Source organism: Trichoderma atroviride, chromosome 7 (genome assembly GCF_020647795.1).
Source record: "Trichoderma atroviride chromosome 7, complete sequence".
NCBI lineage: Eukaryota > Fungi > Ascomycota > Sordariomycetes > Hypocreales > Hypocreaceae > Trichoderma > Trichoderma atroviride.
The window spans coordinates 1,761,912-1,776,400 of record NC_089406.1 but is presented as its reverse complement, the minus strand read 5'-3'; the positions used below and the strand labels follow the sequence as shown (position 1 = coordinate 1,776,400).

General features: G+C 48.9%; 5 protein-coding genes across 5 annotated transcripts; all 5 read left to right on the top strand.

The window, feature by feature from the left end:
* Nucleotides 1-666: 666 nt before the first annotated feature.
* TrAtP1_012586 (uncharacterized protein) lies at nucleotides 667-2,110 on the top strand. Its single transcript, XM_014088374.2, has 5 exons — nucleotides 667-914; nucleotides 989-1,001; nucleotides 1,101-1,490; nucleotides 1,547-1,627; nucleotides 1,690-2,110. Exons 1-5 carry the CDS (start codon nucleotides 894-896, stop codon nucleotides 1,821-1,823), a joined length of 639 nt encoding a protein of 212 aa, XP_013943849.1. The 5' UTR covers nucleotides 667-893; the 3' UTR covers nucleotides 1,824-2,110.
* A 307-nt stretch (nucleotides 2,111-2,417) lies between these two features.
* Nucleotides 2,418-3,925, top strand: TrAtP1_012585 (uncharacterized protein). Its single transcript, XM_014088373.2, has 3 exons — nucleotides 2,418-2,597; nucleotides 2,662-2,879; nucleotides 2,946-3,925. The coding sequence occupies exons 1-3, from the start codon at nucleotides 2,476-2,478 to the stop codon at nucleotides 3,530-3,532; spliced, it is 927 nt and encodes a 308-aa protein (XP_013943848.1). The 5' UTR covers nucleotides 2,418-2,475; the 3' UTR covers nucleotides 3,533-3,925.
* Nucleotides 3,926-4,270: 345 nt separating this feature from the next.
* Nucleotides 4,271-7,596, top strand: TrAtP1_012584 (uncharacterized protein). Its single transcript, XM_014088244.2, has 5 exons — nucleotides 4,271-6,540; nucleotides 6,598-6,661; nucleotides 6,725-6,817; nucleotides 6,874-7,045; nucleotides 7,101-7,596. The coding sequence occupies exons 1-5, from the start codon at nucleotides 4,991-4,993 to the stop codon at nucleotides 7,415-7,417; spliced, it is 2,196 nt and encodes a 731-aa protein (XP_013943719.2). The 5' UTR covers nucleotides 4,271-4,990; the 3' UTR covers nucleotides 7,418-7,596.
* Nucleotides 7,597-9,051: 1,455 nt separating this feature from the next.
* Nucleotides 9,052-11,796, top strand: TrAtP1_012583 (uncharacterized protein). Its single transcript, XM_014088312.2, has 4 exons — nucleotides 9,052-9,511; nucleotides 9,568-10,187; nucleotides 10,247-10,540; nucleotides 10,609-11,796. Exons 1-4 carry the CDS (start codon nucleotides 9,463-9,465, stop codon nucleotides 11,566-11,568), a joined length of 1,923 nt encoding a protein of 640 aa, XP_013943787.2. The 5' UTR covers nucleotides 9,052-9,462; the 3' UTR covers nucleotides 11,569-11,796.
* A 649-nt stretch (nucleotides 11,797-12,445) lies between these two features.
* TrAtP1_012582 (uncharacterized protein) lies at nucleotides 12,446-12,965 on the top strand (the record flags this gene model as incomplete). The annotated part of the gene is made up of 2 exons (XM_066115590.1): nucleotides 12,446-12,581; nucleotides 12,664-12,965. 2 exons carry the CDS (start codon nucleotides 12,446-12,448, stop codon nucleotides 12,963-12,965), a joined length of 438 nt encoding a protein of 145 aa, XP_065971689.1.
* Between the last annotated feature and the right edge of the window lie 1,524 nt (nucleotides 12,966-14,489).

Below are 14,489 nucleotides of genomic sequence, written 5' to 3'. Positions count from 1 at the left end.
GTTACATGCACGTGATTACAGCTGGAGACAGGTGCCACTCCGAAAAGGTGCTCTGCCTGGCGACTAATGCCAATATTCTAGCTAAAGGACCTATATAGCAGTTTTCACGTTCATCACAATGACCTACTTGCTTACAACAGATCAAACAAGTCCCGTAAAGCAAGCGTATGCGACAAGCTGCGCGCTGGCCACCAGTGGAACGAGCTCAGACAATGTGGCTTACCCCCACCACCTCCGCTAGCTCCCTAGGTATATGTAGGCAGGCAAACATTTTGATGTTTGTGACCGCCTGAACCATGGATTCTGCGGCAGGACACGGCTCTAGCTCTGATGCTGCCTAGATAGGCTGCTGGATCGCTACATTTGTCTCCGTAGCAATATTATGCATCTCTTTAGCACCTCTCCCGCTCAGGAGAGAAAAGGGGGAGAATGTGTTTGTGTCTTGAATATGGGGTCCGGAGTCTCCATATGCCACTCTCAACGGTGGGCTCCTTAGTTTGTACCTAAAGGGCATTATCTGTCGTGTAGTGTAGCAACAAAAGCGCTACGGAGCACGCTCAGTGCTAACGTCTAGCATTTACAAGGCAAAGGGGGGGCCAGAGCGGTACCTAAAAGGGACTTGCTAATTCATGCGCGACACAAAGAAAATTGTGGTCGTTGCAAAGTCCCGGCCATGCCACATGCCGCCTGCTAGGCCGCATTCCTCGCTGCCTTGCAGTTCGCGCCTCCTGAGCTCGAATCCAGGTGACTTAGCGACCTAAGCCAATCGTCAGAGCCGCGCAGCCACTTCTTCCCCTCCACATCCACAACCTGGACACATTCCCATCGTCACAGCTTCATTCTGCAGCACATCACCAGCCTCCAGCAACGCGCCCGACGACCCTGCTGCTACCATGGCGAACGACGAGTATGATGTACGTTCCGCTCTCTTGAAATAACGAAAGTGCACTTGACGGAACGCTAACAGCGATGTTTCAACCCCCACTAGTTCCTCTTCAAAGGTTTGGCTCTCCCTTGAACCACGGACCAACGGTCTACAGCGCCAGCGTGCCCGAGGACCCCAGGACGGCATTTATGCTAACGATTTGTCTTGCTGCTAGTTGTCTTGATTGGAGACTCTGGAGTCGGAAAGTCCAATCTTCTCAGCCGATTCACTCGAAACGAATTCAACCTCGACTCCAAGTCGACTATCGGTGTCGAGTTTGCCACCAGATCGATCCAGGTTGACTCCAAAACCATCAAGGCGCAAATCTGGGATACAGCCGGTCAGGAGCGTTACCGTGCCATCACTTCCGCATACTACCGAGGTGCGGTCGGCGCCCTTCTTGTCTACGATATCAGCAAGCACCAGACGTACGAGAACGTTACGAGATGGCTAAAGGAGCTGCGAGATCACGCCGATGCAAACATTGTCATCATGCTGGTCGGAAACAAGAGCGATTTGAGACACCTGAGAGCTGTTCCTACAGATGAGGCCAAGGCCTTTGCTAGTTCGTCTCACGGTCTGACGTCGTTGGAGGGGCATTCGCTAACCGATTTTCATCAGGCGAGAACCACTTGTCTTTTATCGAGACATCCGCTCTCGATGCCAGCAACGTTGAGCTTGCTTTCCAGAACATTCTTACGGGTGCGATACATGATTCCTATGCGAGAGCTACAATATCAAGACTAACAAACTCTCGTATCCAGAAATCTACCGGATCGTATCTAGCAAGGCGCTCGACAGCGGCGACGGTGCCCAAGCCACCATCGGTGCTGGCACTAACATCTCACTTAGCAAGGCTGCCGACGACGAGGCTGCCAAGGGTGGCAAGTGCTGCTAAACTACTTATGATGATGCCAACTACATGAGGAGAATTGGGAATATTGTAGTCGCATGTTTCGAAAATGTACATCGCATACCGAAAGACTTCGACGCTGTGTCGAGGAAACGAGGGGGAGGCCTGATGCTTCCTTTTTTTCTCCAATTAGAAGGGCGCAGACACTTTTGACTTTCTGTTGTTTCTGTTTGTCGCGATGAGTTTTCTGGGCTGATCTATCCGATGACTGCTACGGAATCTCTTCTTACGTAGCTACATGAATTCTTAATGAAATGATTTGTTTTTTTCGATGCCGGAATATGACGGTTTGATGAGGTCTTGTTAATGGATCATTGAAGAAAGAATCGTACCAATTTAGTTTACGTGACCAAACCCAAGACTGGAGAAGCAAAACAATCCGATAATGGTTATTAGAGGCCAAGTCATTTCTGCGGCAGTCGTCTTGGGCGAGATCCCCCACTACAGGTACGTGCTTTTTCGCTTCAACAACGCTAAACCGTACCTAGACTCTATCTGAAGACCCACATACATGAATTTTCTGATAAGGAAATTGATGGCTTATCGGACTCGCGCTCCTCTAAAATTTCTAGCCGTCGCCAACTGTTTTCGAACGTCCACTTCAACCCATTCGAGCAATTGCCTATACTCTGCCAAAATGGCGTCCGTTTACAAGTCCTTGTCGAAGAGCAGCAACGAGAAGCCTGAATCATCGAGCAATGGCGTCAAGAAAAACAAGCAGAGAGTCCTGATCTTGTCCAGCCGAGGTGTCACCTACAGGCAAGTTAGACGGCGATCGACTGGCTACATTTTTCATCATTATTTCTGACTCTATTTTCTGCAGACACCGCCATCTTTTGAACGATATTGCTTCACTGCTCCCTCACAGCCGAAAGGATGCCAAATTCGACTCAAAGTCCAGACTGGGCGAGCTCAATGAGCTGGCTGAGCTCTACAACTGCAATAACGTTCTTTTCTTCGAAGCGAGGAAGGGCAAGGATTTGTATGTGTGGTTGAGCAAAGTGCCTAATGGCCCGACGGTCAAATTCCATCTCCAGAACCGTAAGTGCACCACAACTGACTTCATTTGGCCATACGTGAAATCCGGTACTGACAACGTTCATCCAGTGCACACAATGGAGGAGCTGCACTTCACTGGCAACTGCTTAAAGGGCTCACGGCCGATCCTTTCGTTCGACGCCGCTTTCGAGACACAGCCGCACTTCCGTGTCATCAAGGAGCTATTTCTTCACACCTTTGGCGTTCCTCAGGGCGCGCGAAAGTCCAAGCCTTTCGTCGACCACGTCATGGGCTTCACGATTGCAGATGGAAAAATCTGGATTCGAAACTATCAAATCTCCGAGGTTGAGCAGAGCATGGTCAAGGGTGATGGCGAGGACTACGTCTCTGAACAAGCCGCGACTGGCAGGTCCAAGAACACGGATATCAATCTTGTCGAGATCGGACCCAGATTCGTCCTCACACCTCTTGTGATCCAGGAAGGCTCATTCGGTGGCCCGATCATATACGAGAACAGAGAATTCGTCTCTCCCAACCAAGTCAGAGCCGATATCCGAAGGGCAAAGGCTGCAAGACACAGCGCCAGGACAGAACAGACAGTCGGACGTTTGTCTAAGAAGAGTGATTTGGGTCTGCGATCCAACGGGAACCGACGGGCCAAGGATGAGCTGGATAAGTCTGCGCTTTTTGCGTAATCGAGGGCACAGCTCAGAAATGTCAGAAATGGGTGGCGGAGGAGATTCGATATCATAGCGGCATGTCTCGTACGTGGACTGCACTTTGAATTTTGGACTTGTATATACACAGGCGGCGCACAAAATGGATTGATTATATGGCACGGTAGCCTTTCGTCTTGTCAGGTTCTTTCACAACAGGCCCAGATGTGAACATTTACCGATTGCTTCCGTGCCAGATCGATAACTTTAGATGATAATTCTTTACTCATTATTGCATTGCAGCTATGGATTTCACCTAGAAGAAAAGAAGCGTTCGTCTGATGGCGATATCATAAAGGTTGAGGCTAGGGTATATAACAGTATTAATGCGGGCGACGATACCTCATGTATCATTCTCAAGATGGCATTTACAGTATATGAAACTGCAAAAAAAAAATCGTATATTCAGTTCTTTCATACCATACCATCTCGATGCCCGCTTATACGATGCACTGCTTGCTCTTTGCACGCAGAGATTGGCCGGATCTTGATGCAAGCGCCAAACCCCCAAGCTTACGGTGTTGCCAGTCATTGCTCTTCTATTCCCAAAGAAGAAAGAAAACGCAAAGAAAAAAAGCTACATACTGATCAAAGAAGACACCAAGCCATATCACGCGGAAATTAGAACAAGGGCAAAGCTTCTGGTGCCAGCTTTGCGCTGCTTGCACTGATGCTGGACTGGTAGCAGCTGTCGCGCACCAGCCACGCTAAGCCGGCGCAACAATCTCCTAGTGGCTGCGGCAGGGCTTGTCTTCAAACCAGCATCATCTCACTATGAACCAGCGCATCTCAAAGGATCTCCAGCGCCTGACCCGCCTCTATTTGCGACTGATGCCCTAAGCCAATCTGTGAGGACTATACAAAGGCACCTGAAGAGGCTCATAGTCATTTGCACTCAAAACAGCAATTCTTTTCTGCATGAACCTTCTTTCAAGCCAAGTGGCACCTGTACGATTTCCTGCCTCTCTACTCTGACAAGAGAGGCCGCTCAGTTGAGAAACAGACGCTATTGGGACAAGGTGAGTTGATGGCCGGAGCTGCATTCACTTTGTGTTCATTCTCATGCCACTTCTCGCGCTGTTGCTACCGCGTCGCATGTTGGAGATTTCGCATCCTGCGTTATTCGCTCAGTCTTCTCCCGGCGCGTCTGTGTGTGGTCCGTTATAGCGCGGGTGATGCGACTGTTTTCTGTTTATTTCATCATCTGTTTATGAACGCCACAGTTCAACTTCATCCAGGCCATTATATGAGCTGCGCTGACACCGAACCAGGGTTACACGCCATCTCTAGTTCTGCTGAGGTGGAATTTGGTTGCCAGAGTATCAGAAGCCGGAAGGGCGGCCTCGGGCCCGGGGGGACGTTCTCGTTCACCCCCATCACCAAGTGCGATAAACTCAGAATCTGCTATTTGGATGCACCACGACGGGAAACGACGCCATGGAGCCTGAGGACCAGATCATGGGAGACAGCGATGTGGCCATCACCAACGGCCATAGTGAAGGACTACGGTTGGACAATGATGACACAGCGTCGGAAAGCGCATATCATGAAGAGAGCGAGCCGAGTGTCATAGAGGACACGATTGCCCGGCTGCGTGTGCGGCGTGGCCTGCTCCCCACGGGCTGCTGCTACGATGATCGAATGAAGCTTCATATGAATGCAGACTTTAGTCCGAATACGCATCACCCGGAAGACCCCCGCCGCATCCATGAGATATTCAAGGCTTTCAAGAAAATGGGACTCGTCTACACGGGACCAGAGTCAGAGCTGCCCAGGATCATGAAAGACTGTCCGACAAAATACATGTGGAGGATCCCCGCCCGACCAGCTACACGAGAAGAGATCTGCCTCGCACATTCTCCAGAGCACCTGGCTTGGGTGGAGGGCCTCGACACGATCAGTACGGCTGAGCTTCGTGAATTGACCAGGCGATTTGACCAAGGCCGCGAGTCTCTGTATGTAGGCAGCATGTCCTACCCTGCTGCCCTACTGTCCGTGGGTGGTGCTATCGAAACCTGTAAATGCGTTGTTACAGAACAAGTCAAGAATGCTTTTGCTGTTATCCGACCCCCTGGGCACCATGCTGAGTTTGATCAGCCCATGGGTTTCTGTTTCTTCAACAACGTCCCGGTGGCTATTAGGGTATGCCAGCAAGATTATCCCGAACAGTGTCGCAAAGTTCTCATTCTGGATTGGGACGTTCATCACGGAAACGGTACTCAAAATATCTTTTACCAAGATCCCAATGTTCTCTATATATCAATCCATGTCTATCAGAATGGCATGTTTTACCCAGGCAAACCACCAAACCCCATGACACCTGACGGCGGTATTGAGCACTGCGGCACCGGTCCAGGATTGGGCAAGAACATCAACATCGGGTGGCATGACCAAGGCATGGGAGATGGTGAATACATGGCCGCATTCCAAAAGATTGTAATGCCCATTGCAAAGGAGTTTAACCCAGACTTGGTAGTCATCTCAGCTGGATTCGATGCTGCCGATGGAGATGAACTGGGCGGCTGCTTTGTGACGCCTGCTTGCTATGCCCACATGACACATATGCTCATGTCACTTGCAGATGGCAAGGTCGTTGTCTGCTTAGAAGGTGGCTATAACCTACAGGCAATTTCAAGTTCTGCGGTAGCCGTTGCGAGGACCTTGATGGGAGAGCCTCCGCCAAAACTGGCTCTCCCCAAGATCAACAAGGAGGCTGCTAGAACGTTGGCCAAGGTGCAAGCATACCACGCTCCGTACTGGGAATGCATGCGTTCTGGAATCGTTGATGTTCCTGATGTTCAGTCGCTCAATGCTAACAGGCTTCACGACGTCATCAGGAATGCGCAGCGCCAGGTGATGCAGTCCAAGCATGGCATGATACCACTCTATATACAACGAGAGTTGATCTCGAAATCGTTTGAGAACCAAGTTTTGGTAACGCCAAATCTACACAACGCTCAAAAGATTATCGTCATTATACATGATCCGTAAGTTTGGCTTATTTTACCCTTGCCGTAGGATCTATCAACTGACCACAGATACAGGCCTCAATTATTAGCACAGCTAGATGTGATAGACACCACAGTGGATGCTCATAATTCATGGGTGGTTAGTAGCGCATCGACGTGCTTTGACATGGCATAGGAAAAATATCGACTAACTGGCTGCTAGGTTGACGGGGTTATGGAATATATCGACTGGGCCGTTTCTCAGAATTTCGGAGTCATGGATATCAACGTCCCAGCATATGTTACACATGAAGAGGTATACATTTCCGGCTGCTTTTTGCATCTCTTTCATTTGCTAAATCCACTGTATAGGACATTGATTCGTACATTCCCGAATTCAACGAGAAAGAGATCCAGGAACAGATCTTGTCACTGGTTTGCTATTTGTGGGATAACTTTCTCCAGCTCTATGAGACTGACGAAATCATCCTGCTTGGCGTCGGCAATGCCTATCTTGGAGTCAAGGTTCTTTTGATAAACAGAGGTGAGACAAGTCTTGATTTCTAAAAGCCGTACCAACTGAGCTAACCTATTTCTAGACTGCAGAGAAAAGATTGCGGGCATTGTCAACTTTGTGACTGGAAATCTACGGCCCGTCAAATCGGACACGGATAACGAGCTCTCATCCTGGTACAAGGAGAATTCACGGGTCTATGTGGCGGGCGACCATGCCTGCTGGTCCGATCCGGATTTGACCAGAAAAGTCCACAGGAGGCGATTCGGAACCGTGGTGCGCAGCAAGATGTTTGGACTGAACCACATGATGAGAGAGCATGCTGAAGAGGCCCATGAGTGGATCATGAAGAGAGTCACGAATGGTCCCGAAGGAGACACTACGGAAGAGGAAAAATCTTGATGCATTTATTGTTATGCTTTTGCCTTGTGCTTGTGGTATTCCCAGGTGCCGCTACTCGTTATTGGCTAACCTACGATTCCCTGTATTAGGAGCTTTTCAATTCTTTTTTTCCTTATCTTGGCTCCCCCCAAGTCATAGTAATCTACTCGCTGTTCTCAGCCTATCAAATAGATGTGTTTAACAACCAACTAATTGCTATCCGGGGGCGCCTTGTAATTGTCCCGTGTTAGTACTTTGAGCCGAGCAATATGAGATCGGTTGCGCTCTACGGAATAGACGGCATCTCCCCTTTAGTTCAACTGCAGTCGTTCGGGGGGGGCCCAAATGGACATCTCCACCGTGGCGAGTCGTGATTTCTGTAGGGTAATCCACGACAGGATGCTCCATCTTGTCTTGAGTTAATCTCTCTCCCTCTCCCTCGCCGTATCTCCAAGCCGTTCCATAGATCCCTTTATTCCCCCTGGCACGAGGCAGAGCCGGAATATGCGATATAGCCGGGGGTTGCCCCACCCGTCTCTAAAAGCGGCAAATCGACTCGGAAGCTCAGCAAATCGATATGTAGTGTAGCTATTGATGTGGAAAAGGCTCTTTTTTTTTCTTTTTTTCTCCGCTGAGAGTCCTGATACGGCAGAATGCTTAATAGTGCTACATACTACCTACCTGGGAGGTAAATATCTTGTCGGTGATGAGGCCAAGAATAGCGTCGGAGGCTGCTGGTGAGGCCAGATGCGTCTTGACTGTATGCCATGCAATGCAAGGGCATCTCACATCAGCAATATCCCCCGTTTTGCAAGTGCCAGCTAGGCAGCATCTTTACACTATTAACAGCGACGTCCCAGTATATGAACAGCAAGTTTGGAGAAATCCTAGTGGTTTTCCGGTATCTTAATTTGGGGATTGATATCAGCATGAGAAGACTAAAAATCATCAACAGCATCCAACACCAGAAAAAGACGGAATCCCCCCGCATATCTGGAACCACCATCAGCATAGCATAGTGCCATCTCCGGCCAGTAGTGCGATATCTGGTCCGCCTCCAGCGATTCAAGGGCAGAATATCTGGACAGACCCCACCTTCCAGCTACCGAAAAGTCTTCCCGGCGACGGACCATGAAGCGATTGTCCTGCCGCTAGACCCCACACGCAGCTTGGCCAATCTTTTGCTGCCGCTTGCGGCAAATGGGAGTGGATGGATAATGCCCGATACGTACAACTGGACATGAAGCATGTGCTGGGCAGACTTGTATTTGTTTTATTTGTCTTTTGTTTGAATTTCATGCTAGATTGGTACGAATTGATGGGACCAGATGGCACATGGATATAGTAGTGTATTGGGTCGATAAAATCTGGGTAAGCAAGTTGCCGCTTATATATGAAATGACGATTGATGACTATAATACGCCCTCCCTTGATTGGCCACTCGACATTAAAGTTGTCGCTGTAAATAAATTCCCACGTAAAGACAAATTTACTAATACCAGACGGGCAAGAGTTTGCGGCTACAACAGGCGGCTCTTTGCTATTGCGAGGTACGTACCGACGCTCTCTCTAACCTTTCTCCGCTCTACTCCCGAATCCTTTGCCGTGATTTTAGTGCCGCTTCCACCCTCTTGTCTCCCATGAATCAAGAGGAGCCTCTCGGGGCCCCCCTCACGGCTTCGACTGCGCAGAAAATGCCTTTGACTTCCGGTTTTCAATTCCGGACGGCTGGTCATGTAGGGGGACGCAGTTCCTCTTTTCTCGCGTCATCGGCATTTGCGCCGCTGGGCTGAATATCTGTTGTCGTTGATGTCCTTATATATCTCCTGCGTGCCTCTCCACTCGCATCTCGCGCTGTTTGCTTGCTATTCATCTGTCCATCTGACTCTTGTAGCATTTCAGCTTGCGCTTTGATCTGTATCAATCTTGTTTAGACTGGTTGGTCGCATACGGCTGTATTATTGCTCTTACTTTTTTGTTCTATTGAATCTCCCGATCCATCCATCCATCCATTTATCGGCTTATATCTCCATCCATTTCTTTGTTCCTTTGCACCGAGGAGAGCCATGTCTCCTGCTGTTGTGCATCAGGATGTCTCCGACACCTATGATATCGGTATGATCTCAATCAAGCTTCCACCAGCATCGGTACTAACTCGTGTGCCGTGGCAGTGATTGTGGGAGCGGGACCCGTGGGATTGATGCTGTCTACATGTCTCTCGCGATGGGGCTACCGTATTAAGCATATTGATAACAGACCAGAGCCGACGGCGACGGGTCGAGCTGATGGCATCCAGCCTCGATCACTCGATCTCCTGCGGAATATGGGTTTAAAATCTGACATCATGGCTCACAAGCCCGCCCGTGTCTTCGAAGTCGCTTTCTGGGACGCAGAGTCGAGCAAGGGTATCGGTAGAACAGGTACCTGGGCCAGCTGCCCCAACTTCATCGACGCTCGTTATCCGTTCACCACGCTGTTGCACCAGGGCCATATCGAGAGGGTGTTCATCAACGATCTTGAGAAGAATGGTACTACCATTCAGCGGCCGTGGACAATCACTGGCTTTCAGTCGCACAACCCCGAGACGTCGGAATATCCTGTTCAGGTCGAACTGGAGCACGTTGACGGCACAGAAAAGCAGACCGTACATGCGAAATACCTCTTCGGTGGCGAAGGCGCGAGGTCATTCATCAGACAGCAACTAAACATTGGCTTCCATCATAAGGACCCAATCGCCCATGTCTGGGGTGTAATGGATGGTGTTGTCAAGACTGATTTCCCGGATATCAAGGTCGGTTCTCATATCGCGCGGAGCTTCTCCTGTTAGTGCCAATACTAATCTTTCTGTAGATGAAATGCACGATTCGAAGTCAGCATGGGTCCATCATGGTTATCCCGCGTGAGGACAACATGGTTCGCCTCTATATCCAGATTGCCTCTTCCACCGATGGCGACTGGAACCCAAGGAAATCAGCAACTGAAGCCGAAGTGCAGGCCTCGGCCAAAAAGATTCTGTACCCCTACAATATCGAATGGGAGCGTGTAGAATGGTATTCCGTCTACCCTATTGGTCAAGGAATTTCAGAAAAGTATACTTTGGATGAGCGAGTTTTCCTTGGTGGTGATGCTTGCCATACGCATAGTGTAAGTGACTGCTACTCCTCGTCAATCTTCATACATGGTTTCGACTGGCGCTAACTGTGTGAGTTTAGCCCAAAGCTGGTCAGGGTATGAACACAGCCTTTTTAGATGCGCTGAATCTTGCTTGGAAGATCCACGCTGTTGAGGGTGGATTCGCAAACCGAGATATCCTCAAAACTTACGAGTCTGAGCGAAAAGCAGTTGCTGAATCACTATTGGACTTTGACAACCGCTACGCGAAACTCTTCTCCCAGCGACCGCCTGCAGCTTCCGAAGTCCAGGCAGCCTCAGAAACCATTCCAGATGGCGACTTGGATGGCGACAACGATTTTATCAAGACATTCAAGGAATCCTGCGAATTCACTAGCGGCTACGGCGTCTCATATCAGGCCAATACATTGAACTGGTCGCTAAGCCACCCTGCCCAGTCACATGTCGTCCAGCCCAGCGGCACAACATTAAAATCTGGACGTTTGTTAGTGAACGCGGATGTAACGAGGGTTGTCGATGCCAACGTGGTCCATCTTGAGCAAGAAGTGCCACTTAATGGCTCGTTCCGCATCTTCCTCTTTGCTGGCGACCCAGTCAAGAACCGTGCTGCGCTTCGAGACTTTGCAGACAACTTGACCAGCGCCAAGTCGTTCTACTCAGCATACACCCGACCAGATATTGACCAGGTTTCACATCACGAAAAGCATAACCCCCACAGCCAATTTTTCACGCTGTGCACCATCTTTGCGGCAAAGAGACACCGTATCGAGATCGCCCGTGATGTACCTAGCGTGCTGGCTCGTTATCGCGACCACATCTACGCCGACGACAGATGGGACCGTCGTGTACTTGATTCCGTGGCTCCGGCTCATGCGAAGATGGGCTTCAATGAAGAAAAGGGCGGTGTTGTCGTTGTCCGGCCAGACGGCTATGTCGGCTTTGTGACTTCTCTAGTAGAGGGTTCGGGCACTATTGACGCGTTGAACGCATATTTTTCAGCATTTTGTACGAAGAGATTTGGAAACACTGCTCAGCTGTAGACTTGGCATTATTGAGCGGCAATAGAGAGACTGGGAGAAAGGTACTGGGCCATTCTACTGTGGTATTACAACTTTGATTCTTTATCTCTGTGTGGTTTAGAGGATTTTCTTCTACGTCTTGTTTATGGAAGCATCACTGTACATTCTAGCAATTAATTATATTCTTCACCGTCGGTTGCTGATTCTTACCAAATTACATGGGAAGTTCCATATCATATCAATGTCGCCTCGGAAAATATGACAACACCTTTGCAAAGTTTATTCTTGCCGAGCAAAATACTTCAATTAAGTAGACGAAGTGGCGGGTGAGACAGATACGGCTACCTACAGATTAGGGGAAACTGGGATATTGGACATCAACGTAGCTGAGAGTGCGAATTGTCAACATTGCGATGTGCGTTATTGTAGAGCAGTGATGGTCTGAGTCCGAGTAGCTTGCTCGAAGGTGTTGTTATTGTGTTCGAGCAAAGCCAGCTCAAGTGTTGTGAATACAACGGCCTGCAAGTACGTTAAGAGTACTGTACGCACGTAATATGCTACCCTTCTATTGTACCTGGGTACTAGTAGTAAACGACTAGATCAGCGTTAATCAGGTAGAGCTGCATCGTAAAGTTTGTCGCAGGTGGAAAGAACAGCCAAAATGCCTCGAGATGGAGCTTGACCCAATCGCAACTCGAACTCCATGTCATTGTTTTTGTTTATGTGTACTTGAGAAAGAGGGGGGGCCTTTGTTTTTTTCCCTTACAATTCTCGTTCTCTTCTCCATACTTCTCGTTCTACTTCCGCTGGCTCTCAATGTCTTATACAATAGCTCTTATTCCTCCGCAGCAGTCCTTCTGTCTCCTTCCTTAGAACACATCGCTGCACGATTCTCAAGATGCATTCTCACGCTCGAAGATTTCTCTTTCGAAAGACGGACCCAGAAAACGACCTGGCCGTCGAAATCGCCGCCAAGAAGCCTGAGGCTTCCGAGACGCCCTCCCCTAACCTGTTGCTGTGGATGACTGGGACGAGTACATAAAGCTGGTAAATATACACATCATGGCACTGTTTCATACATGTTTACTGCCAATTGTTTTGCGTTTTAGGTGAAAGCGTTCTCTGAAGAATTCCTTCTCATCCCCATCCCCTCTACCTCCGAGTCTATTCCCTTTCGACGACTTCAACGACTATATGAAGCTCGTAAGCCATACACAGACAACATGGTCTATTCTTATACATTCTTGTACCGCAACGCGGATCTGGAACATAATCCGGCCGCCCCCGTCGCCGCCAAGCAGCCCGTTACTCCCCTCTGGCGAGAATGCCTCCTTTCTTTGACTACATCGCCGGACGACTTTCGAGATGGCCTCTTACAACCGTTGATTGGTCTACCAGCGAATCAACCCCGATTATAACCTGTCGCCTCCGTCGTCGCTCAGGAGCCTGAGGCTCCAAATCTTTTTTCCGTCGACAACAGCGACGAGTATATGCAGCTAGTAAAGCTGCTAAGGCCGTTACTCCTCTCTGGCGAGAATTCCTCCCTCATCTGGAAGCATAGCCGCACTAGTTTCAAGATGGCTCCTTAGACTCGCGGGTTTCTCTTCTGGGCCATAGACCAGGATCATAACCTGGCCACCCTTGTCGCCGCCAAGCAGGCCGTTGCTCCCCTCTGGCGATAATGCCTCTTTTGAATGCACCGCTGTGCATTATTCAAGATGGCCGCTCACACACGCAGATTTTTGTTTCGCAAGACGGACCCAGAACATAATCCGGTCGTCGACGCTGTTGGGCCTGAGGCCCCTGGATTGTTCCAGTCGTCGACTGGGACGACTACACCAAGCTCGTAAGTTATACACAACATGGCGTCTCATACATATTTACTAACAAATTATCGCGTTTTAGGTGAAGGTATTTTTATGCGAACTCCTCGTCGTCTTTGCCATGACGCTCCTCGTCGCCGTCACCAAATTCATATCTAGCTCTGTTCCCATTTCCAGATCCATCTGTAGGTCCTTTTCCTGTTCAAAGCTTTCACCTATTGAGCAGGAAGGGGAAGGAAAGGAAAGGAAAAGAAAGGAAAGGGTATCTAAGGAAGAGCCATTGGACAGAACATCTAAGAATGACACCTTAATGGCAAATGCGGTCTTTGAGCTCACTGATGATTAGCAAGGAATCGAAAACTGATCACTCAACACCCATCAAAAGAAGCAGAGGCTCTAAGAGTCAAAGGATCTGATGATGGTGGGGATACTATACTTCAGGTAGCCTCATAGAAATATTAGATGGCTATTTTCTATAAACATGTCAAATTGTCGATGGTGGGTTTTCTCTATACGCTACTGATGCTACTGATACCCGAGGAAGAGAGATGTCGCATGTGGTTACTATGGGCTACAATACCTCACCTTCAGACGCCCAAAGGTTCATAGATCAAAGGCTCTATCCGTATCGATCGTTTGTTGAGGCAGATATTAGCGACATAGTGATATTCAGCGACACATTCGAAGACCATTGTAATCACCTGCATATGGTTTTTAGCTTTTTACAAGAAATTAACTTGCCACAAATCCGAAGAAGTCTTTCTATGCGTATCGATCAGTGGAATTACTGGGATCTAAAGTTAATGCAGAGGGGTTGTCTACAAAAAACGAAATATAGTATCGCGAAGCTAAAATTCCCTGGTAATCTTGAAACCTATCTGGGCATGGCTCCGTTCCTGAGACGCTTACTGATGCTACTGATGCCTCTGCTATCACCGTTATCACTGTTATTGCTGATTTCACTGCCATCACTACCGTCAATGCTATCGCTGATATCTTTAATATCCCATGTAAGTGGATATTATGCTTCAGAATAAAGTAAAGGCTAGGCCTATCATCGACGCGCGAATTCAGATAACATATAATGTGGAGGTTTACTGTGCTCCATTTTGCCGCGCG